This window comes from Balaenoptera ricei, chromosome 12 (assembly GCF_028023285.1).
Source record: "Balaenoptera ricei isolate mBalRic1 chromosome 12, mBalRic1.hap2, whole genome shotgun sequence".
In the NCBI taxonomy this organism is placed as follows: domain Eukaryota; kingdom Metazoa; phylum Chordata; class Mammalia; order Artiodactyla; family Balaenopteridae; genus Balaenoptera; species Balaenoptera ricei.
Window position 1 is genome coordinate 87632566 of NC_082650.1, and position 26744 is coordinate 87659309.

The following is a 26744-nucleotide window of genomic DNA, read 5'->3' on the forward strand; positions in this document are numbered from 1 at the left end:
CCTGGGTCTTGGTACACACAGGACCTTGTGTACACCCTCCAAGAGTAGAGTTTCTTTTCCCCCCATCCTGTGGAATTCCTGCAATCAAACCCAGATGGCCTTCAAAACCAGATTCTCTGGGGGCTCCTCCTCCCATTGCTAGACTCCCAGGCTGGGAAGCCTGATGTGGGACTCAGAACTTTCACTCCTGTGGGAGAACTTCTGTGGTATAAGTATTTTCCAGTTTGTGGGTTGCCCACTGGCGGGTATGGGATTTGATTTTATCATGGGTGTGCCCCTCCTACTGTCTCACTGTGGCTTCTTCTTTGTCTTTGGATGTAGGGTATCTTTTTTGGTTGGTTCCAGTGTGGGTTTTTTTTTTTTTTAAACAATCTTCCTCATTTAAAAAAATTTTTTTAATTAATTAATTAATTTATTTCTGGCTGTGTTGGGTCTTCATTTCTGTGCGAGGGCCTTCTCTAGTTGTGGCAAGCGGGGGCCACTCTTCATCACGGTGCGCGGGCCTCTCACTATCATGGCCTCTCTTGTTGCGGAGCACAGGCTCCAGATGCGCAGGCTCAGTAATTGTGGCTCATGGGCCCAGTTGCTCCGCGGCATGTGGGATCTTCCCAGACCAGGGCTCGAACCCGTGTCCTCTGCATTGGCAGGCAGACTCTCAACCACTGCGCCACCAGGGAAGCCCCCAGTGTGGGGTTTTTTTTGTCGATGGTTGTTCAGCAGTTAGTTGTGATTCTGGTGTTTTTGTAAGAAGGGGTGAGCTCATATCCTTCTACTCTCCCATCTTGCTAGCCAATCCCAAGACAGTTCTTTATGAAACATTAGGCATGTCCTTTTTTGCCCCTTTTCCTTCATGCTTCATCTAGTTTCATTTGCTCTTAAGGTGTAGTGTAGAGGCCTTGCACCTGGTGCTTCAGACCAGAGTTCCTAGTGCAAAATGGTGGTGCCTGGCACCTCAGCTCAGCCTAAAGGAATACTTCTATCATCTGTTTCAACATAAAACATACACTCTCTCTCTGTCTCCAGGTCTCTGTCTCTCTCACTCTCGTGGTAGGTCACTATTACCAAAGTTTTCATCATGTCTTCATTTCTGCTTGAAAGCCCTTGAGGACTCTGCACTGGTGATGAGTATGGTCTTTTATTTCACCTCTGGTGCAGGTGCTGTTGGTGCCAGGCTTGGTGTACAGCTGCCATGGGTGTCAGCTGCTAATGGCTTCTGCCTGTGCCTTTCTTAGAGGTTTGCTTCACTCTATAGGAGCTGACTTGCCTGGAGATACCTGAGAAGTTACTGCCCATTTCCCCACCTTGTGTGGTTGGTGGGTATCAAAACGTGGCCCCTAACCCCACCATAGGACAGATTCTGTGGTGCTCCAGAGTGCCTCATGAGATAATGCTGAGACTAGAATTGTGAAACCCCATTTTTGCCTGCACTCTTCCTTCTCCTGTTTTCCTCACTCTCTTATAGATTTCTTCTGAAAATCACATGCACAGGAATCCCACCTTAGATGCTGCTTTTGGGGAAATCTGACCTAAGCCACCTTCCATGGTACCTCAACACAAAACAGGCACTCAGACGTTTCTTGAGTAAATAAATAGACTCTCAGGTCTCTCAGGTTTTTGTTCAAATGTAGTTGTTTCCCTCAATATAGGTCTTTCCCCTTATTTTCATCTTTTTCCTACTTTTTATTAATTATCTCTTGTCTTCTCCTCTTAGTGTACAGATTTTGGTTTGATTGGATTTATAAGACCCTCAAATTCTTCTGAAGATAAACTATGAACACAATTGAATAAGTGCACAATTGAAATGTTTAATTTAAATTTAAACACAATTTAAATGTATGCTATTGAAATGTTTCTGCAAAAAATTTGGACCATTGTAGAAACACATGGCCAATGGGAGTTGAAGTGACAACCTTCAGTATGGCAGAAAAGTGTAAATGTTTCCTTCAATGGTATTTAGCTCTTTTCATTATATTTCTATGGTTAGTTTTATTAAGATATTATTATTATTGAACACAAATATATTATCATTATTATTGAATGTGTATAAATTATATGTTTATAATATCAAATTGTATGTACAATCAAGGCACTAAATATATTTTTAGATATTCTTTTTCATTATCTCATAGACACACTGTAAACATCTCTGATGATACAAATACAAATAACAATCCTTGTTCAAGGTGTGCACTGTTTAGTGATTTTAGAACCGCAAGTCACAAAGAACACAGTATAGCGGTCCCAGCATATGTTGTATGTAGTTATGAATTTGAAAAGCAAAATGATAACACCTACATAGATATATACACATACATGTATGTATATGTTTGTGCTGAACATATTAAAAGTGTCAAATGTATCTATAACAATTCATGAAAAAGTTCAATTAAAAGTTTACTGCTTTTAAAGGAAAATGAGGAAAAGTAGGGTCTAAGCTATTTCTGCAGAGTTCAAGAGCTACTCTGAATACAACTGTTTCAAGAAATTTAGAAATGAGTACTGTGTAGTCTACTTACATCCCATAAAAGAGAAATTTCCAACTCTTCTTAGGACTGTTACACCACATTTATTTTGCTATAGCTCTGCTCTCCCCCGAGAATTGAAATATAACATATTGAAAAAAACTAAAGTGCCATAAAGTTAAACTTACTTTGAGAATTCCGTACTATCATCTAAGGTAACTGAAAATACTATGGAATTTTACAAAGATGAGGTCTTGTATTATTTATTAGGAACATAATTTGCTGACTTTCAAGTCATTAGGCCATAAAAATGTTTCATGTTCCAAATGTTTTGCATTTTTGAAAACGCGTAAGTTTGTATTTCCCAAATTGATTAATAACTTGTGATTAATTCTTGGTTTTGGCCGCCACCCACATATATATTCACTGTGTCTCAAATGGATAATTTACTTTGTACTTGACATTTCCAACGGTAAACGTACCAAATAGCTGCTAAGGGGTTCAGTGTGACGTTCTGAAGAAAGATACCGATGCGGGAGCATTAGCATGTCGCCACCCTGGCAGAAAGAGCCTCCTCCTTTTCCATTCTCTTTGAGTGTTTCTGTGGCTGAGCAGGTAATACTTATAAGACTCTTTCAGAGAACACTGGTCGCCAGAGTCCATTCAAAGTGCTTCTGGCTTAATCCTATAATATAACTGAGGGCTAAATTGTGATGAAACAGATTAGAATCTTGAGTGATTTGCCTGCAGTCACAAATTAATCTGACCCTACAGCTGGAAAAGAGCAGCTCTGACTTCACTGACCAGGCAGTGCAGGTTCCCAATTCCTGCTGCAAGATAAGCAGGACTCAGGGGCAGAATGTGCAGGTTTTACAACGTGTGGAGACCACGAAAGGACCAACTATATCTATCTACATTTGTCCCTCATTACGTGTGGTCTTAATTAGAGAAATAAAGTGGCTTTGGTTAAATTCTCAACATGCAAATCTGGATTTTGGCATGAGGCCACCAAACAGACAGTGGGCGCTTCTTACACAGAATAGTTAAAGAGGTTAATAGCCCTCCAGACTTGGAGAACTGCTAAATATTTCTGACCCTCAGTTTCCTTAATTGGTGGACTGGAATATCACAACGGCCTCCTTTCAGCTCTAAAATGTGACAATTTGATGTCCCTGAAATGGGCCCGCTCCCCAGACCCATTCATCTGAAGTGGCTCCCAGTCTCTCTGGAACTCAGTTTCTGAGTGCCTCCACAGTTTGGAGAAGTCCCCATGAGATGGTGATCTTCTTCCACAGCAGAGACCAGCTCTTGGGTGTAATCGCATAAATAAATAAGCCTTTTAGAGCAGGATCCTATTTGGAACATATAAAACATTTCCTCTTTACTAATCCAAATAACAGAGGTAGCTTATAAAGCCATGTTGCTATAATACAAATAGTGTCATTTGACCCTTCATTTAAACGAATAAGAACCTCAGCTCGCTGTGGTTTAATGATCTATGTATGTATTACTGGAACAAAACCACTGCTTACAATCTCGTTCTTGCTGCAGGCTCCCCAGGGCACTTGTGTCTTCTGCTTCAAGGGCACTGCAGGGACTCCCTAATTAGAGTGAAGTTCACCACAGTGGACCACAGGCTCACTGTCATTAACCAGCTGTGATATTTAACTTTTTTTTTTTTTTTTTTTTGATATTTAACTTTATCTAAGGGGTGGCCTGGTCTCACTAAGACAGGGTTACGTCTCTACTGTGTCTCTTTTTTACCTGATTCTAATTAGACTGAGCTACAAGTTGTCTCCCAACAGCTTGTTCCGCTGATTTATCTTTCCTACCAGTCCTAGTACGAGGCAAAAGTGGGGGATTCTTTTCCTGGCCACACAACTATTCCCTTGGAGACATCTGCTTGACATTAATATATATTAGCCTCTTTTCCTTCTTCCTGCCTACTCCATTGCTGCAGCAACTCTATTTGAGGCAGTTTTGGAGACACCCAGCTAGAGTGGGCAGGAGTACCTGGGTGGCAGGATACTAGGAGAAAACGGTGAAGTACAAATTTTCAGATAAAACAGGCCAATGTCATTCCTTAAAATCTTTCTCAAAGTTCTCTGAAATTCTGATTCTATATCTTGAAGAACATCTAACGGACAAGAACTCCAAAATGTTATTAAGAAATCTCACAAATGTTAAGTCATACCTTATTATGTGAAGGAGTTGATGGTGAAGTCACGTGCTTAATAAGAAATCACATGCTGTTGGGGGCCTCATCAGTTACGACAAGCACAAGAAGTTAATATGCAAAGTATTGAATGATATACTATTGCTCCGAGAAATGTATCACATGACAAAGGGACGAGGACTACGCAATTTTTACATTCTATGCTGATTTCTCACCTAATCTCTGAAATAGGGACTAATGTGATGGAAGACATAAATGACTTTATATTTACTTATTTATACACATATACAACATATAGCACCCAGAGCACATAAGAAAAGAACTGAATAAAGTCGGATGACAAATGTGCGTGATTCATATATGTGATACATAATATCACAGATACTTACAATGTTTGAAAGCTTTACATTCCTAGTAGAAATGGTACCTCATATGACGAGAGTAAGAATGCAAAATAAACTGTCACTGGGGAGGAGATCAAGATGGCAGAGTAGGAAGACATAGAACTCACCTCCCCCGACAGACACATCAAAAATACATCTACATGTGGAATAATTCTCACTGAAAACTAACTGGAAACTGGCAGAAAGACTCCTGTACAACCAAGGCTGTGAGAAAGAGCCACACAGAATTGGTCAGGAATGGAAGAGAAGTGATCAGGTTGGGATCTGTGCCCGGAGGGGTGACACAGAAGAGGACGGGGATTACACAGCTGGAGACCCTCCCTGGGGAGTGAGTGGTGAGAGCTGTAGACCGACTGCCCCGGTCTTGGTATCCCACGAAGGGGAGACAAGTCCCCTTGGCTGGCTGGAGGGCAGTGGGAAGCCCGGACTCTGCTCAGGAGGAGTGCATACATGCCTGCTTGCTCCCGAAGCAGGGTGCAGAGGGTGAATTGAAAACGCATGGGTGGCTGCCCAGTTTCCCATGACTGCCCCAGCTTGCATGCCAAGACAGAGCCAAGTGAAAGCTCCAGCCCCACGTGCTTCATGACACAGATCCACACCAGTGTGAGGGCTTGGCTGTGAGGCACAGAAGTGGCTCAGACCCGAAGCGACCTCTGAGTGGGACAGAGGCCACCATCATCAAGCACCTGCACCAGCAGGGCATCAGAAGTAGTCTGGGTCTCTGACCACGGGGGGACCACCAAAGACCCCACCACGACCCATGCTGAGTGCCCACCCCAGGCCCTCTTGCTCCAACACAGCTCCCCTCTGGGGTGGGGATGCCAGTGCTGGGGCAGGAGAGCACACACTTGAAGGGAACAGAGCCAACTCAGACCCAAACCTCAGGGCTTCTGCTCCAGCAACTTGAGACCTGACCCACCCCTGTAGGGCAGCGATGGCCACTGAGCAGAGTGGAAGCACAGGCTCAAACCTGGTTCTGGCTCCAGCCCCTCCAGCTCTAGTGCCTCCTCCTACCAATCTGATGGCTGTCAGCACACCCTCAGGAAAGATGTGACTTCTGTTCACATCAATCCAGCAATCCCACCAAAGCCACAAAGTACATGCAGATTGTATAGGGACACTCTCACATAAGGGCATCCCTTCAAGACCACCATAGGTAACTGTTTCATCTAATTTCATAGAGACAGACAAAGTTAAGCAAAATGAGAAGATAGAGGAATTTGTCTCAATTGAACGAGGAAGAGAAGACCCCTAAAAAAAAGAAATAATGAAACAGAAATAAAAAACTTACCAGATAAAGAATTAAAAGAATTAGTAGTAAAAATGCTAACTGAATTAGAGAAAATAAGGGGTGAACACAGTTAAAATTTTAACAAGGAACTAGAAAATATAATAAAGAATCAGACAGAAGCAAATAATTCAATAACTGAAATGAAAAACACACTAGAAGGAATGAATAGCAGATTAGGTGATGTGGAAGAGCACGTAAGTGATCTAGAAGACAGAATAATGAACATCACCCAAATAGAAGAGCAAAAAGAAACACGAATTTTAAAAAGAACAGTTTAAGAGAGCTATGGGACAATATCAAGCATACTAACATTCACATTATAGGGGTCCCAGAAGAAGAGAGAGAGAAAAGGGGGTCAAAAATATATTTGCTGGGGCTTCCCTGGTGGCGCAGTGGTTGAGAGTCTGCCTGCCAATGCAGGGGACACGGGTTCGAGCCCTGGTCTGGGAAGATCCCACATGCCACAGAGCAACTGGGCCCGTGAGCCACAACTACTGAGCCTGTGCGTCTGGAGCCTGTGCTCCGCAACAAGAGAGGCCGCGATGGTGAGAGGCCCGCGCACCGCGATGAAGAGTGGTCCCCACTTGCCGCAACTGGAGAAAGCCCTCGCACAGAAACGAAGACTCAACACAGTCATAAATAAATAAAATGAAAGAACGTGAATTTCTAAAAAAAAAAAAAAATATATATATATATATTTGCTGACATGATAGCTGAAAACTTCCCAAAGCTGAAGAAGGAAAAGAGATTTTTAGGCACAGGAAGCACAGAGAGGCCCTAACAAGATGAATCCAGAGACCCACACCAAGGTATACAATTAAAATGGCAAAAGTTAAAGATAAAGAGAATTTTAAAGGCAACAAGAAAGAAACAAAGAGTCACAGGGAACAACCATAAGGCTATCAGTTGATTTTTCTGCAGAAACTTTTCAGACAAGAAGGGAGTTTCATGATATACTTAAAGTTCTGAAACAGAAAAACCTACAAACTAGGATACCCTACCCAGCAAGGTTATTATTCAGAATTAAATGAGAGATAAAGAACTTCTCAGACGAGCAAAAAATCTAAAAAAGTTCATCAATACTAAACTGACCCTATAAGAAATGTTAAAGGGTCTGCTCTAAGTGGAAAAGAAAAGACTACAACAAAAAGTGAGAATTTAGAAGAAAGGAAAAATCTCACTAGTAAAGACAAATATATGGTAAAGGCTATGGATCAACCACTTAAATAAACAAGTATGAAGATTAAAAGACAAAAATTGTAAAATCAACTGTAGCTAACAAACATTTAAGGGATAGACATTAAGATGTAAAATATGACATAAAAAACACAAAACATGGGAAAGAGGAGTAAAAAATGTCATTAGAATGTGTTTAAACTTAAATGTTTATCAGTTTAAAATAAGGAGATACAGTTATAGGTCAACATATGTGAACCACATGGTGACCACAAATCAAGAACCTACAACATATAATTTCAATATATTCTATGGAATTATATAGTATAGGCAATATTTAAAAATACTTGAAATAGTAATTAGGGTAATTTTTGTAAAACGAACCTTTAGCAGTTTATTGCACAAGTATATGCATGCAAACTGTCAGAATCAGAAGTGTGTCTACAGTTTTATCATTAAATTTTTTTCATGCCTCCAAAAGTCCATTTTGCAAGTGTGTTAACACTGGGTATGTTGTGGCATATGTTAAATAATGTTGATATATAAATTAATAAAGGAAAAAGCTTATAATTAAAAAAAAAAAGAACCTACAACAGACCCATGCTCTGAGCCCTGCAGCCTGCACCCTGCGTCCTGTGCCAGGCCCAAGCCCCCCACCTGCCACCATCTCTTTGTCTGTACCCACCGCAACTCTGGGGAGGCAAACCCCAGATCCCCAGAGCACCCGCTTTCCCACCCTCATATCCTAATGAGGACCAGGATGGGGAGGAAGGTGCAAGGGAAACCATCATCATCTCTACCCTGGGTGAGAAATCCTTTGAAACCAGCTAGGAGGCGCTGCCCACAGCTAAGTCAAGGGAGCATCCTCTCTGCCCTCCTTGCCCTCCAACCCTCCAGGGAAGACCCGGGGTGAGGAATCCCTGGGGAAAACACTGAAAGGCGCTGCCTACAGCAACTGAACTTTGGGAAGGACCATCCCTACTCTCCCTTTTCCTCCAGGGAAAGACTGAGGTTTAAAAATCCCATGAAACAAACAAACAAAAAAAGGGACCTACAATAGATACACAAAAACTAGAAAGAAAGGAACACAAGCATACCACTAAAGAAAATTATCAAACCACAAGAGAAAAAACTAAAAGAAGAAGAAAAGAACAGAGAGAACTACAAAAACAACGAGAAAACAAATAACATAATGGCAATAAGTACATACCTATCAATAGGCACTTTAAATGTCAATGCACTAAATGATCCAGTAAAGTCATAGGGTGGCTGGTTAGATGAAAAACAAGACCCATCTATATGGTGCTTACAAGAGACTTACTTCAGAGCTAAAAACATACAGATTGAAAATGAGGTGATGGAAAAAGATATTTCATGAAAATGGAAATGACAAGAAAGTGAGGATAGCAATACTCATATCAGATAAAATAGACTTTAAAGCAAAGTCTATAACAAAAGACAATAAGGATATTATATAATGATAAAGGGACCAATACAAGAAGAGGATATCACACTTGTTAATGTATAGGCAACCAAAACAGGAGCACTTAAATATATACAGCAAATATTAACTGACATAAAGGGAGACATTGACAAAAATACAATAATAGTAGAGGACTTTAATACCCTACTTATATCAATGGACAGATCATCCAGATAGAAAGTCAATAAGGCAGCCATGGTCCACAACAGACCAAATGGATTTATAGATATCTAGAGGACATCCCGTCCAAAAGCAGAAGAGTACACATTCTTCTCAAGTGCACATGAAACTTCTCTAGGATAGATCACATGCTAGGCTACAAAACAAATCTAAATACATTTAAAGGACAGAAATTATGACAAGCATATTTTTGTGACCACAATGGTATGAAACTAGAAATCAATTACAGGAAGAAAAATTGGAGAAGCACAAACAAGTGGAGACTAAACAACATGCTACTAAGAAAAACCAGTGGGTCAATGAAGAAATCAAAAAGGAAATCAGAAAATACCTCAAGGCAAATGAAAATGGAAACACAACACTCCAAAATCTATGGGATGAAATACAGGCCTACCTCAAGAAATAAGAAAAGCCTCAAATAAACAACCTAATCCACCATCTAAAGGAATTAGAAAAAGAAGAACAAACTTCTTCCCAAACTCAGAAGAAGGATGGAAATAATAAAGATCAAATAGGAAATAAATAAAATAGAGACCAACAATCAATAGAAAAGATCTATTTCCAAGAACCAAAACCAAAAACCAAGAGCTGTTTTTTTTCTTTTAAAATAAGCAAAATTAATAAAACTTTAACAAGGTTCATCAAAAAGAAAGAGAGAAGACTCAAATAAATGAAATAAGAAATAAAAGAAGAGAAATAACAACTGATATCATAGAGACACAAAACATCTTGAGAATACTACAAACAGTTATGTGCCAACAAACTGGTCAACCTAGAAGAAATGGACAAATTTCTAGAAACATATAACCTTCAAAGACTGAATAAGGAAGAAATAGACAATGTGAACAGACTGATCACTAGTAGTGAGATTGAATTTGTAATAAAAAAATCTCCCAGCAAACAGAAGTCCAGGACTGGATGGCTTCACATGGGAATTCTACCAAACATACAAAGAAGAGCTAATACCTACCTTTCTCCAACTATTGCAAAAAACTGAAGAGGAGGGAACACTCCCAGATTCATTCTATGAGCCCACCATTACTCTAATATCAAAACCAGACAAAGACACTACAAAAAAAGAAAATAACGTGCCAATATCTGTGATGACTATAGATGCAAAAATCTGAACAAAATATTAGCAAACCAATTCCACAATATATAAAAAGAATCACTATGAATACTATACACACTATGCTCAAGTGTGATTTATTCTAAGGGAGCAAGGATAGTTCAATACCCACAAATCAATGTGATACACCACATTAACAAATTGAAGAATAAAAATCACATGTTGGTTTCAATAGATGCAGGAAAAGGTACCAAGAAATGGAAAGATATTCCATGTTCTTTAACTGGAAGAATTAATATTGTTTAGATGTCCATACTACCCAAAACAATCTACAGATTTAATGTGATCCCTATCAAAATATCAAAAATGTGACATTTTTCACAGAATTAGAACAAATAATCCTAAACTTTATATGGACCCACAAAAGACCCCTAATTGACAAAGCAATTTTGAGGAAAAAGAACAAAGCTGGAGGTACCACACTCCCTGACTTCACACTCTACTATAAAGCTACAGTCATCAAAACAGTATGGTACTGGCACAAAAACAAACACATAGATCAATGGAACAGAATAGAGAGCCCAGAAATAAACCCCACACACTTATGGTCAATTAATCAATGACAATGGAGGCAAGACTATGCAATGGATAAAAGACTGTCTTTCCAATAAGTGTTGCTGGGAAAACTGGACAGCTACATGTAAAAGAATGACATCAGAACATTTTCTCATACCATACACAAAATTAAGCTCAAAATGTTATTAAAGACCTAAATGTAAGCCTGGAGACCATAAAACTTCTGGAAGAGAACAGCAGAATACTCTTTTGACATAAATTATAGCAATATTTTTTGGATCTATCTCCTAAGGCAAAGGAAACAAAAGCAAAAATAAACAAATTGGACCTAATTAAACTTAAAAGCTTTTGCACATCAAATAAAACCATCGACAAAACAAAAAGACAACCTACTGAATGGGAGAAAATATTTGCAAATGATATGACTGGTAAGGGGTTAATATCCAAAATATAAATACAGCTCATACAACTAAATATCAAAAAAATCCAAACAACTCAATTAAAAAATGGGCAGAAGACCTGAATAGATATTTTTCTAAACAAGGCATATGGATGGCCAACAGGCACATGAAAAGATGCTCAACATTATAGTCATTGGAGAAATGCAAATCAAATAAATATCACCTCACACCTGTGAGAATAGCTATCATCTAAAAGATCACAAATAATAAATGTTGGTGAGGATGTGGAGAAAAGGGAGCCCTTGTACACTGTTGGTGGAAATGTAGATTGGTGCAGCCACTGTGGAAAACAGTATGGAGGTTCCTCAAAAAACCAAAAATAGAACTACCATGTGATCCTACAATTCCATTCCTGGGTATACATCCAAAGAAGATGAAAACACTAATTTGAAGAGATACATGCACCCCAATGTTCATAGCAGCATTATCTACAATAATCGAGATATGGAAGCAACCTAAGTGTCCATCAACAGATGAATAGATAAAGAAGGTGTGGTATATATATACATTGGAATTACCGAGGAATAAAAATGAATGAAATTCTGCCATTTGCAGCAACATAGATGGGCCTAGAGATTATTATGCTTAGTGAAATAAATCGGACAGAAAAAGACAAATATTGTATGTTACCACTCATATGTGGAATCTAAAAAATAAAACAAACGAACGAATATAACAAAACAGAAATAGACTCACAGGTATAGAGAACAAACTAGTGGTTACCAGTGGGGAGAGGGATGGAGGCACCACAAGATTGGGGTAGGGGATTAAGACATACAAACTATAATGTATAAAATAATAAGCAACAAGGATATGTTGTATAGCACAGGGGAATATAGCCATATTTTGTAATAACTTAAATGGAGTACAATCTATAAAAATATCAAATCACTATATCGTACACCTGAAACTGATATAATATTGTAAATCAACTACACTTCAATAAAAAAAAAACTAACATATTATTATATCATAGAAATTATACCACAGTATACTTTTCTCACTAAGTGGTTAATTTAACTCAGTGTTTTCTCAATTATGTAATATTGACCTTTTATAAGTGTTATTTTTAATAGTCTTATAGATAAACTGTGGATAACTAGATAATCCTAAATGATAAGTGAGTTTCTAGAAAGAAAGCCAAATAAAGGCAAAGCTGGCAATATCAGGTACTGAAAAAATAGTAACAGTTCCCCAAAGTCAGGTAAAGTACTCTGCATACAGGAGTCAGGTATGGAGATTTGATGATTTCTGTCCTCTGAGTCTCATGTTGGTTTTGCACATTCACGAAAGGCGCTGGGGGAAAGCAGCATAGCTCTCTGGACCTGAACAGGGTACACACTTTCCCAGTTTCCCATCTAAATGGCAGATGGCGTCAAAGATGGATGGTATCTCTCCGAAACTCTCTAATCCTTAAGAAGAAATCCTCAGGAAATATCACAGGAAGTAAGTGGAAAAAGATGTCATCTGAATGCCAGGGAGTTTAAGACATGCAATAAACACAAACCACTAGTTACAGAACGCAAAACCTCTAAGTTGCTATTTACAACATGTGTGTTTACATATTTATACATGGAGCCCAAGCAAAAAAGATGTTTTCCCTCCATATTTATGTTCTACATGGGACCAGGGTTAAAACTATTATTTAAAATAATGTGTTGACTTTTTTCTCTTAGCAATACTAATCCTTGGTACAAGGATACCAGGCATTGATTTGGGGACTGAGCAGAATTATGGATACACTCACTATGCATTCTAAAGGGCACTGTTGGTTTCAACACATAAAGATAAGAAGACAATCTTATATTCTCCTCTCACCTTAATGTGCAACTAACCAAATTACTTCCTGAAACTGAAAGTTCATCATTATCCATTCTTTATAAGTCTCCTCTCCCATGTTCAAGCACATGTAAAATAGTGGAATTACAACTACAGAAAATCATAGTGGTTTCTACCAGACCCTGAACTCACTTCATTGAAACTCTGAGGTCATTCTACAGCTCTGAAGTCAGCACCCTCCAAGTAAGAAGAGATGCTTGTTTTTACCACACTGCGAGGCAGTTCTGACCTGCTTTACTGGCTTTGTGTGTGTTCTATTTAAGCTGCCACTGGTCACGGTGAGGCCATAATGGCATAATTTCACTTGAAAAATACGTCAAGCCCCATAAAAACAATTCAGGTTAAGGAAAATTTTACTTGGATGAGTCCTGTGGTGTGCGTTGATTTCACAGAAGCAGTGATTTTGACGTCCTTTTTCCTAAGGAGATGGATGTAACTCACTAATTATGAGAACATAATTTATGTTACTTGTGTTGCCTTAGGTAATGCATATAAACCAGCTCAGAAACAAACAAGCCAAAAGAAGAACAAGTTGTTTTTCCATGAATGCCTTAGTGAATTTATACATGATCAGCACAAATTTGTTCACAAAACAAACATTAAGGTCTTAGGTACTCCACAATGAGGACATTCATCTCTGCTTCTTCAAGGAAAACGACTTAATCTACTCAACATTTCCAAACTTGTTAATATACTTAAGTTTATTGTGAAACTGGATAAACATTGGGCTTCATAAAGCTTCTGGGGCATTAGAATATGAGCATGGACATCCAGATAAAGTAAGAATTCAAGTAACAGTTAAATAAAATGAGTTCAACGGAGTGGTAGTTAAAGCAGTCATTTTACTTTCAGTACTTTTTCTTGACCAATTAGACATTCTCTTTAATCAAGTTCTAATACTCTGAGTTCACATACTTACTTTCCTGTCTGCACACAGCTTCAGATCAGCAGGCTGCAGGTGAGAATCATGACAACAGCTAACCCCTACCTGGCACGCTCCTTACAACAACTCTGCCAGGTAAGTAGGGGTTATTAGAATCTCCATCTTCTAAGTGAGGAAACTGAGGGGCAGAGAGGCTGAGGAACTTGCCCAAGATCACAAAGCTAAGAGGTGGTGAGGCTGGGGTTTAAATCCAGGTGATCTGAATTGCCCCCATATTATCCCCTATGTTGCTTACAGACTGAGAAGCCAGCAGACACATGGCCTGCCCTGTCCTCTGTGCCTTTGCAGGACTGACCATTAGACTCCCCCCTCATGAAGGAAATATGACTCAGTTCCTTTGCCATCAAGTCTGGGCTGGTGTGAAGGACACACCCTGATGGGACACACCCTAAGTAGGGTGAGTTCTCCATGCTGTTTAGGACACAAGGAACCCTGACCCCAGACACAGGCTTCAGGGTTGCTTGGAGCAAGCACTTCAAGGGAGAGTAAAAAAAGTAGAATCTGCTCAAAAATGTTCAAAGGAGGCAATTAAATGGATGGCTGCTTGGAAGGAATAAAAATGAAAAAAAAAAGGACAAGCACAGGCAGAGAAGCTAAACTGACATAGCAGCACTATTTACAATAGCCAGTACATGGAAGCAACCTAAATATTCATCAACAGAGGAATGGATAAAGAAGATGTGGCACATATATACAATGGAATATTACTCAACCATTAAAAGGAATGAAATTGCGTCATTTGTAGAGACGTGAATGGACCTAGAGAGTGTCATACAGAGTGAAGTAAGTCAGAAAGAGAAAGACAAGTATTGTATTTAAAGGCATACATGTGGTATCTAGAAAAATGGTATACATGAACTTATTTGCAAAGCAGAAATAAAAGACACAGACATAGAGAAAAAATGTACGGATACCAAGGGGGAGGTGGGAGGAATTGGGAGATCGGGATTGACACATATACGCTATTGATACTATGTATAAAATAGATAACTAATGATAACATACTGTATAGCACAGGGAACTCTACTTAATGCACTGTGGTGACCTAAATGGGAAGGAAATCCAAAAAGGAGGGGATATATGTATATGTATAGCTGATTCATTTTGCTGTACAGTAGAAACTAACACAACATTGTAAAGCAACTATACTCCAATAAAAATTAATTAAAATAAAAGACACGGGGTGGCTTGTAAGGCATTTAAAACATAAAATTTCTATTCAGGATCAAAATTAGGGTCCAGCAACAAAGAATGCAAGAGTGTGGTGTCATCTTGGTCCAGCCGAACAAACTTCTGTTCGGGGCAGTCACTAGCTGATTCACCAATAAATATTCTTTCAGAGACCCAGAGGGACTTTAACAAAAGGCCCTGAGATTGTTCAGACATGCACTTTAATGTGACTATAAAGGAGAAATCCAAGGTTACATTAAAATGATACTTATTTTTTATGTTTTGGGTATTAGGGATATTAGGAAATCCTATAAGGAATCTACATCTTCGAGGGGATTTTTATAAATGCCAGTTCTTTTGAGATGTTTCATGTAAACTTCCACGAACATGGTCAACCGTCTGAAATACTCCACTTTTCATTAAGACACCTTCTTGGGCTCACATCCAATTCCCATCCTTCTCTTTCTCCCAGATTCCCCATTGCTGCCTCTCCTTCCTCACAATTCACCCCCTAATTCCCTCACATCTTTTCTTGCAATTTTTGTTTCTAATGCTCTCCCATTTATTTATTCAACTAAAACTTCTCTCTCAGCTGGTACCAATTCCAGCCACCTCTCCTTTTATCCAGTATCTCTCCTCCAAATTTGTTCCAAATTTTAATGCTGTTGAACCCTCCATGCATCTTGAAACGCTCTTCTGTTGACTTCCTGGCCCTGCAGTATACCGGTCCCCCTCCTGGTCCTCCTCTGCCATCATGGGCTGGACATCCTCTTGGTGTCCAGGCAGGTGGTCCCCATGCTGCTTTCCCTTACTGCTCCCTGACACACTCTCACCTGCAGCTCATGGTCAATATTCAACATTAGCTGAATTTTTAAAATTGTGTTAATCTATAAAGGATGTGAGATCCCAAAATATGCCAGACAAATGTTTCACTTGTAGGACTTCCAAAAGATAACAAATGGAAAAAACAATGGCATATAAGAGATTCAAATAAGAAATAAGGAGGTTAAGAAAAAAAAAAGGCCACAAATCTGAGATATATATCACCACAAAACATTGTTATGGCTAACAGCAGCTTTTAAGTACAAGAAGCATACTACTACTATGTTTTATTAAGTGAACACTTATCTAAAATTTAGTAGCTTACAAGACAATAAAGAGAATAAAGTCAACTAATGAAAATTTCAAACAGAATTTTGGTGTGGTACTTGGGAAAAAATAATGTTCTTATTGTGCTTATAGAAAACTCTACACAAAGGGTTAAAGAGAAAAATTTTTTATATTTATATTTATTTAAGCCTTAATACAAGAACAGTGGTATTATTAGTAGTATTATTAACATTTTCTATAATGTTTGGTATGCTTACATGTGACAATTATGTTTGAAACTCACTGTAATTGAGAGATATTAGTAGAATACAGGCTAGCCTCTATTTAATCATTGAGGAAAACCAACAAATCAATTATTTCTTCTACTTTCCTTAAAGACATTATGCCTAGGAGTAAGGTGCATAAACTTGCACATATTTTATATTTCATTTCAATAAACTTAGTGATAGTCAATTCATTCCTGATCAAACACATGTAATCAAAATATGAGTTTTCTTGACAATGGGTCAATAGAAAAGAATTTTAAATTCCTAGATTTTTCTGTTGTTTTCTATTGCAAAGTTCAGTGAAATGAAAAGTTACAGGTCTTAGCTTTCAGTGTGTGTGTGTCTGTCTGTGTGTATGCACACACACACATGCATATACATGTACATTTGCATGTCCAAAAGAGCTGAGTGCTGCCTAACTCTTGAGCAGAGAAGAAATGGTGGCACTAAGATGGGTCTAAATGTAAATATGTAAGAATGCTTTTTTCTTTAATCTGCTTCACTTTTAAGTAACTGAAAAAGCAGAATAAATCTCTGAGTACATTTGGAAATAATCATTTGTAAATGTGTATAACATCAATAATACCTGATCTAAATGCTCTCCTCTATAAATATGGCATTTGTGAAAGAGCAGTAGTAATAATGATAAACCTTGCCTAACATTATCTACAAAATTCTATTACATTCCTTAGTTTCTGACACTGTTACTCGTTGATAAGTTAGAATAAAAGTAATATAAAATTATCTGAACTATACATATTTATAAATGGAGTAAATTTGCATAATATAGCGGTTGAACTTTACAATTTGAATACGTTCCTCCAAAATTATCATGAAGACTACATAAGTTTAATTTATTCTTTAATTCACCTTCTTCTGAAATGTAAGCTTCGCTAGGGTACAATTTCAATTTGAAGCATTACTATTTTCAAAGCGCCTCATCTGAATATTCTTCATTTCATCTAGTCTGACAAAGACTCTCATAATTATCTTACAAGCCAAATTAAGAAATGTGGGTTGGAAGGAGGGAGAGTTCGAATGTATTTGTACATGACTTATATCATGTCACATGAATATCAATGGTAGACAAGATGGCAGCTTTGCTGGTGTTACTCAGAGTTTTCAGGCCCTGTTCTGCTCAGTATTTATTAGTGATATGAATGAAGACTCAGCGGGTAGGCTTATCAAAATTTAAGGTGATGTAAATCTGGGAGCTATTTCACTGGAAAAAAACACAATAGAATGGTATTAGAAACTAAAATCCAGAAGATGAAATTTAACTATCACAAGGGTCAATTCCTACTCTGTGATAAAGAAAGGCAACTGCACAATCGCAGGATGGATGAAGACCTGACTGGGAAGAAGTTTTCATTAAAATAAAGGAGGAGGCACCTTGAATTGACCACATGTCAGTACAAGTCAGAAGTACAAGTTCCTTGTATGCTTAAAATTTCTTAAGGGAGATGATCTCATGTTAAAAGTTCTTACCACACAAAATTAAAAAAAAAAAAAAAAGCTCTGCCACAGGGGGAAGAATTCAGACATACTGCCTAGCTTCACCCACCTGACTCCATAACTTCCATCTCAAACCACCTAGGGTTATTTTTGGAGTTGAAATTAAAAATCTATTTATCATTGTACTTTACTGAGTTATTGTTGACAATTAAAATTTTATATATTTAAGGTATACAACTTGATCTGATATACTTACGCATTGTGAAAGTCACCACAATCAAGCTAATTAACATATCCATCCCCTCACAAATAGTTACTTTTTTTGTGGTGGAAACACTTAAGATCTACCCTTTTAGCCAATTTCAAGTATACAACACAATATTAACTACAGTCTCATTGTTGTACATTAAGTCCCCAGAACTTATCCATCTTGTATAACTAAAAATCGTATCCCTTGACTGACATCTTCTCTTACCCCCTTCTCTACCCAGCCTCCAGTAACCACCAGTCTACTCTCTGTGTCTATGGATTTTACATTCTCAGATTCCACATGCAAAGGCGTATTTGTATTTCTGTGTCTGGCTTCTTTCGTGTAGCATAAAGTCCTCCAGGTTCCTCCATGTTATCGCAAGTGGCAAGATCTCCTTCTTTATTAAGGCTGAATAATATTCCACTGTGTGTGTGTGTGTGTATGTGTGTGTGTGTGTGTGTAATCACATTTTCTTTATCCATTCATCTGTCAATAGACCTTTAGGTTGTTTCCATATCATGGGAGTATGCATATCTCTTCGAAATACTGATTTCCTCCCTTTAGATATACACCCAGAAGTGGGATTGCTGGGTCGTAAGGTAGTTCTATTTTTACTTTTTTGGAGGAACCTCCATACTCTTTTCCACACTGGCTGTACCAGTTTACATTCCCACCAACAGTGCACGAGGGTTCCCTATTCCCCACACCCTGGCCAACACTTCGTGACTCTTGTCTTTCTGATACTAGCCATCCTAGCTGGTGTGAGGTGATAGCTCACTGTGGTTTTGATTTGCATTTCCTTGATGATTAGCTACCTTTTCATATACCTGTTGTCCATGTGTATGTCTTCTTTTGAGAAGTGTCTATTCAGCTCCTTTGCCCATTTTTAAATGGGGTTATTGGTTTGTTTTGCTATTGAGTTGCATGAGTTCCTTATATATTTTGGATATTAACTAGGGAGTATAATTTATCACTCAGTTTCCAGGAAGGGGTAGTTACTAGAAGGAAAATGTTCCCTGGATGCTGCAGACAGAAATTAATTCAGAAACATGGTCCTAGATACAACAGACATCTTGGTCATTACTGTGAGAAAATAGAATAAGAAGCTTGGAAATTAACTTCACATGATCATTTCGTCTAGTCCTCTGCCTCCAGTGGGTGAAAACGCTTAAGGCAGCCTCAAAAACACAGATCTAGGGAAGTAATCGTCTATGTTTCCCCAAGACTATTTAAAACATTGATCACGTGGATTAATGAACACTTGGATAGAGAGGGGCTGGAAAGGTAAAAGGGGAAACTATAATTGTACACATAGGTGTTGAGACTAGAACCCAAATGTGACTATTTTGTAAATACTTTTAAAATATCAGCATAGTCCACTTACTAGCAAAGTGTTCGAACTCAGTTTTCTCTGTGAGGGCTATAGTAGAACCTACTTCACAGAGCTATTGTGAGAAATGAATGAAATATGAATCATTTAGCACATGTAGGTAGCTGATAAATGTTAGCTATTATTCACAACATTTTCCCTTTTATTTTCTTAGCCATCAAAACTTATTAAGCCTTTTTTTGTTCACTGAAATAGCCACTGGGAATAAAAACTGGACATAGAAATGTTCTAACTGAGAAAACTTAGACATCATCTAGTCTAGTGGGCAGAACTGGGAATAATAAATTTAAATGACTGAAAAGAGATTTGGGGTCAATAGACTGGGATAGTAAAAGAGAACATGGGATCCAAAGCCAAAAGCCCCACATTCAAGTCCTGGCTCGACTTTTTAGTAGTTCTATGACTTTAGGCAAGTCATCTACACTCTGTGAGTCACACAACTCTCATCCATAAGGTAACAAAAGTTCAAAATACTCTTCATATAAGAAAGCACACATACAATGTTTGGAGACTTCAACATGATTTGAAAACAGCTAATAACAACTAGCGACAAGAATGGGGTGCCCCCTTGCAGAAAGTGTTCATGCAGAGCTGACCAATGATCTGTCACTGCAGGGGTTCCTTTTAGGGGGAGCCAGTAAGCCTAACTGCCCTGGAAGGTGATTGCTATACTCCCACGGCAAGTACAAAGTACCCATATACTACATACTTTATCTCAAAGGCAGGAAAGAAACTACAAAGAGTTACGGATGTCAGCAATTTAATTTGGCTAAAGAATGTAGTTGATATCCACAGTCTTTACAGAATTCATGAACAGGCTAGAACTCCACAAATATAACCCATCAAACTTAACTCTGCAAAGATGAGCTTAACTCAAAAACCCCAAAATAGGACCAACATGCTCCAGATCAAATTATGGTTAATTCATTTCACCCAAATTACATCTCCACATTTGTGCTGCCAATCTGGAAAGTATATAGAATTTTCTGGATTGTAAAAGCGCTGTCTAAATCTCAAATCTCAAATTTCGGCTTTCAGGTAGTTGATATTCTCCTCGTGCCCATCTGCTTGCTGTATTTTGATTTTATTTTTATAAGTGTTCAGAAATAAGTAACCCCTGAGTTAGTAATGCATGCCAGTTGTTCTGTGTTTACTTACCCTCTGACCCTCTTTTCCAGGTGGACCTTGGGGGCCTTGGATCCCCAGGGAGCCCTAGGAGGAAAAAGAACATATATTAATTGATTGTTTCAAGTATACCTGCTTTGCAGAGAATGTTGTGAAAATTAATACCTATTTTATTGATTATAGAAAACTTTTAAAGTGATTCGAACTCTTCCAAGCCTAGGCTACCTAATACATTAATAATGATGAACTGTCCTTCGACTGGTTTATCTTTGGAGTTAACACCAGAAAAGAAAAAAAAGGTGATTCGTAACCACGTGTGAGGCGCAGTGTTCACCCCCAGTGGCGACTCCCATATGATTGGAACCATGTTTTATCAAACTGCCATCAATAAATGGTAACAATATTTGCAGGCAGAAAGAAATGCTGCTTCATATATTTAAACTCTATAAATGCAATGGTATTTTTGGTTGAGAGTGGCTCTGTGACTATCCGCTAAGAGAACACCTAGTTATGACGTTGGCTTCAACATTCATCTACTCCTAACATTTAATTTTTAGCATCATAGACATTATTTAATACTTACCCATAACACTGTCAAGTGGTAGAAAAAATAACCTTTTTTTTTTTCAATTATACAAAAGGCCCAGGAAATCCCAGGTGCACGAATCTGAAAGTCAGTCTCCTGGTTCTCACAGACAGTTACTATTACACAGGAATTCTCACTCAGCATGAAAATCAAAATGATGACACTGCTGATTTTAAAGTCTCCGGCATTGACTGCTAGTTGTTACCTCTCTGAAAGCTTCTTAGTCTTCCCTGCTGCTTCCTCCTTCCCTATTCAACCTTTCAGTGTGAGGGTTTAGGCCCGTTTCTTCCCAGTCTATACTCTCCCACCATGGTCTCATGTACCATGAGCTTTGGATTCTACAGGCCAATGATGCCAAGATTTATAACTCAGTTTATCTCTGAGTTGCAGGTCCACACATCCAACTGCCTGCCTGACACGCCCACTCCGCTCTCTCACCAGCACTTGAATTTAGCACAGTGACACCATATCTAGGACCCTCCCACCAAAACCGGGTCCTCTTCCAGCACCCCCCAACTCCGTAAACCCACGCACCATCCTGCTAGGGCTCCTGCCAGGAATCTGTAACTAGTCCTCCATGCCTGCCTCTCTCACTTCTCTTTCACATCCAGTCCCCAAGTCCAATTGCTGTAGCTCCACAGTAGATTTGGATCCATCTATTATCTCCCTTCATCCTTCAGCTCCATCACCCTTCTTGCTTGCTCATCTATGAGAGTCTCCTTGGTGACACTAGACATGGCCCCCTCCATCCTACACAGCACAGCCAAACCCGAAAACCCAGCCTGACCTCCTCCGGTTGTCCACGTGAAGAGATGAATGCCTTGTTTCATCAGTCGTAGGGTGGCTTGTACTTGTTCTTTAAAGTACTTATCATAAGTCTATTTAAAACATTATTCAGGTAATGATTCACTAGGCTCTAAGGACAACAGGTAGAATCAGTGTCTTATTCAACACTAGATGCCTGTTAATGTCTGAGTGAAAAAAAAATCATAATGGGAAATCAATTCACTGTAAAAAAAAAAAAAAAAAAGCTTTTTGGTAAAGCCAGTACTATTCAAAGGGTTTTAAAAATATGTATGGTTCAAGATGGTGGAAGAGTAAGACGTGGAGATCACCTTCCGCCCCACAGATACATCAGAACTACATCTACATGTGGAACAACTCCTACAGAACACCTACTGAACGCTGGCAGAAGACGTCAGACCTCCCAAAAGTCAAAAAGTTACCCACGTACCTGCGTAGGGCAGAAGAAAAAAGAAAAAACAGAGACAAAAGAATAGGGACGGGACCTGCACCAATGGGAGGGAGATGTGAAGGAGGAAAGGTTTCCACACACTAGGAAGCCCCTTCGTGGGCGGAGACTGCGGGTGGCGGAGGGGGGAGCTTCGGAGCCACGGAGGAGAGGCCACAGCCACGGGGGTGCAGAGGGCAAAGCGGAGAGATTCCCACACGGAGGATCGGTGCCGACCAGCACTCACCAGCCCGAGAGGCTTGTCTGCTCCCCCACCGGGGCGGGCGGGGCTGGGAGCTGAGGCTCGGGCTTCAGTCGGATCGCAGGGAGAGGACTGGGGTTGGCGGCGTGAACACAGCCTGAAGGGGCTAGTGCGCCACGGCGAGCTGGGAGGGAGTCCGGGAAAAGGTCTGCAGCTGCCAAAGAGGCAAGAGACTTTTACTTCCCTCTTTGTTTCCTGGGGCGTGAGGAGAGGAGATTAAGACCACCCTTAAAGGAGCTCCAGAGACGGGCGCAAGCCACGGCTATCAGCGCGGACCCCAGAGACGGGCATGAGACGCTAAGGCTGCTGCTGTCGCCACCAAGAAGCCTGTGTGCGAGCACAGGTCACTCTCCACACCGCCCCTCCCGGGAGCCTGTGCAGCCCGCCACGGCCAGGCTCCCGTGATCCGGGGACAACTTCCCTGGGAGAACGCACGGCGCGCCTCGGGCTGGTGCAACGTCACGACGCCTCTGCCGCCGCAGGCTCGCCCCGCCTCCGTGCCCCTCCCTCCCCCCGGCCTGAGTGAGCCAGAGCCCCCGAAGCAGCTGCTCCTTTAACCCCGTCCTGTCTGAGCAAAGGACAGACGCCCTCAGGCGACCTACATGCAGAGGCGGGTCCAGATACAAAGCTGAACTCTGGGAGCTGTGTGAACAAAAAGAGAAAGGGAAATTTCTCCCAGCAGCCTCAGGAGCAGCGGATTAAATCTCCACAATCAACTTGATGTACCCTGCATCTGTGGAATACCTGAACAGACAACGAATCATCCCAAATTGAGGAGGTGGACTTTGGGAGCAACGATACATATATTTTTTTCCCTTTTTCTATTTTTGTGTGTATGTGTATGCTTCTGTGTGTGATTTTGTCTGTATAGCTTTGCTTTTACCATTTGTCCTAGGGTTCTGTCTGTCCCTTTGTTTTTGTTTTTTTTTAGTATACTTATTAGCGCTTGTTATCATAGGTGGATTTGTCTTTTGGTTTGGTTGCACTCTTCTTTCTTTTTTTATTACTTAAAAATTTTTTTTAATAATTATTTTTTATTTTCTATTTCAATAAATATTTTATTTTATTTTCTTCTTTCTTTCTTTTTTTTCTCCCTTTTATTCTGAGCCGTGTGGATGACAAGCTCTTGGTACTTCAGCCAGGTGTCAGGGCTGTGCCTCTGAGGTGGGAGAGCCAAGTTGAGGACATTGGTCCACAAGAGACCTCCCAGCTCCATGTAATATCTAATGGCAAAAATCTCCTAGAGCTCTCCATCTCAACGCTAAGACCCAGCTCCACTCAACGACCACCAAGCTCCAGTGCTGGACACCCTATGCCAAACAACTAGCAAGACAGGAACACAACCCCACCCATTAGCAGAGAGGCTGCCAAAAATCATAATAAGGTCACAGACACCCCAAAACACACCACCAGACGTGGACCTGCCCACCAGAAAGACAAGATCCAGCCTCATCCACCAGAACACAGGCACTAGTCCCCTCCTCCAGGAAGCCTACAAAACTCACTGAACCAATCTTAGCCACTGGGGGCAGACACCAAAAACAACGGGAACTATGAACCTGCAGCCTGCGAAAAGGAGACCCCAAAAACAGTAAGTTAAGCAAAATGAGAAGACAGAGAAACACACACCAGATGAAGAAGCAAGGTAAAAACTCACCAGACCTAACAAATGAAGAGGAAATAGGCAGTCTATCTGAAAAAGTATTCAGAATAATGATAGTAAAGATGATGCAAAATCTTGGAAATAGAATGGAGAAAATAAAAGAAACATTTAACAAGGACCTAGGAGAACGAAAGAGCAAACAAACAGTGATGAACAAAACAATAAATGAAATTAAAAATTCTCTAGAAGGGATCAATAGCAGAATAACTGAGGCAGAAGAACGGATAAGTGACCTGGAAGATAAAATAGTGAAAATAACCACTGCAGAGCAGAATAAAGAAAAAAAATGAAAAGAATTGAGGACAGTCTCAGAGACCTCTGGGACAACATTAAGTGCACAAACATTCAATTATAGGGGTCCTAGAAGAAGAAAAGAAAAAGAAAGGGAATGAGAAAATATTTGAAGAGATTATGGTTGAAAACTTCCCTAATATGGGAAAGGAAATAGTTAATCAAGTTCAGGAAGCACAGAAAGTCCCATACAGGATAAATCCAAGGAGAAACACGCCAAGACACATATTAGACAAACTATCAAAAATTAAATACAAAGAAAAAATATTAAAAGCAGCAAGGGAAAAACAAAAAATAACATACAAGGGACTCCCCATAAGGTTAACAGCTGATCTTTCAGCAGAAATTCTGCAAGCCAGAAGGGAGTGGCAGGACATATTTAAAGTGATGAAGGGGAAAAACCTATAACCAAGATTACTCTACACAGCAAGGATCTCATTCAGATGTGACGGAGAAATTAAAACCTTTATAGACAAGCAAAAGCTAAGAGAATTCAGCACCACCAAACCACCTTTACAACAAATGCTAAAGGAACTTCTCTAGGCAGGAAACACAAGAGAAGGAAAAGACCTACAATAACAAACCCAAAACAATTAAGAAGATGGTAATAGGAACATACATATCGATAATTACCTTAAATGTAAATGGATTAAATACTCCAACCAAAAGACATAGACTGGCTGAATGGATACAAAAACAAGAGCCGTATATATGCTGTCTACAAGAGACGCACTTCAGACCTAGGGACACATACAGACTGAAAGTAAGGGGATGGAAAAAGATATTCCATGCAAATGGAAATCAAAAGAAAGCTGGAGTAGCAATTCTCATATCAGGCAAAATAGACTTTAAAACAAAGACTATTACAAGAGACAAAGAAGGACACTACATAATGATCAAGGGATCAATCCAAGAAGAAGATATAACAATTGTAAATATTTATGGACCCAACACAGGAGCACCTTAATACGTAAGGCAAATGCTAACAGCCATAAAGGGAAAATTGACAGTGACACCATCATAGTAGGGGACTTTAACACCCCACTTTCACCAATGGACAGATCATCCAAAATGAAAATAAATAAGGAAACACAAGCTTTAAATGACACATTAAACAAGATAGCCTTGATATTTATAGGACATTCCATCCAAAAACAACAGAATACACTTTCTTCTCAAGTGCTCATGGAACATTCTCCAGGATAGATCATATCTTGGATCACAAATCAAGCCTTGGTAAATCTAAGAAAATTGAAATCATACCAAGTATCTTTTCCAATCACAACACTATGAGACTAGATATCAATTACAGGAAAAAATCTGTAAAAAATACAAACACATGGAAGCTAAACAATAAACTACTTACTAACCAAGAGATCACTGAAGAAATCAAAGAGGAAATCAAAAAATACCTAGAAACAAATGACAATGAAAACACGACGACGCAAAACCTGTGGGATGCAGCAAAAGAAGTTCTAAGAGGGACGTTTATAGCAATACAATCCTACCTTAAGAAACAAGAAACATCTCAAATAAACAACCTAACCTTACATCTAAAGCAATTAGAGAAAGAAGAACAAAAAAACCCCAAAGTTACCAGAAGGAAAGAAATCATAAAGATCACATCAGAAATAAATGAAAAAGAAATGAAGGAAACGATAGCAAAGATCAATAAAACTAAAAATTGGTTCTTTGAGAAGATAAACAAAATTGATAAACCACTAGCCAGACTCATCAAGAAAAAAAGGGAGAAGACTCAAATCCATAGAATTAGAAATGAAAAAGGAGAAGTGACACTGCAGAAATACAAAGGATCATAGGAGATTACTATAAGCAACTATATGCCAATAAATTGGACAACCTGAAAGAAATGGACAAATTCTTA

At 39.3% G+C, this 26744-nt stretch overlaps 1 protein-coding gene across 2 annotated transcripts in view; it reads right to left on the reverse strand.

The window, feature by feature from the left end:
* Positions 1–26744, reverse strand: part of COL19A1 (collagen type XIX alpha 1 chain) — a 373303-nt gene that overhangs the window by 134008 nt on the left and 212551 nt on the right. For both annotated transcript variants that reach the window (XM_059942115.1, XM_059942114.1), the window contains one exon: positions 20860–20913. In XM_059942115.1, the coding sequence (XP_059798098.1) occupies positions 20860–20913 (54 nt within the window). The remainder of the gene's footprint in view (positions 1–20859; positions 20914–26744) is intronic.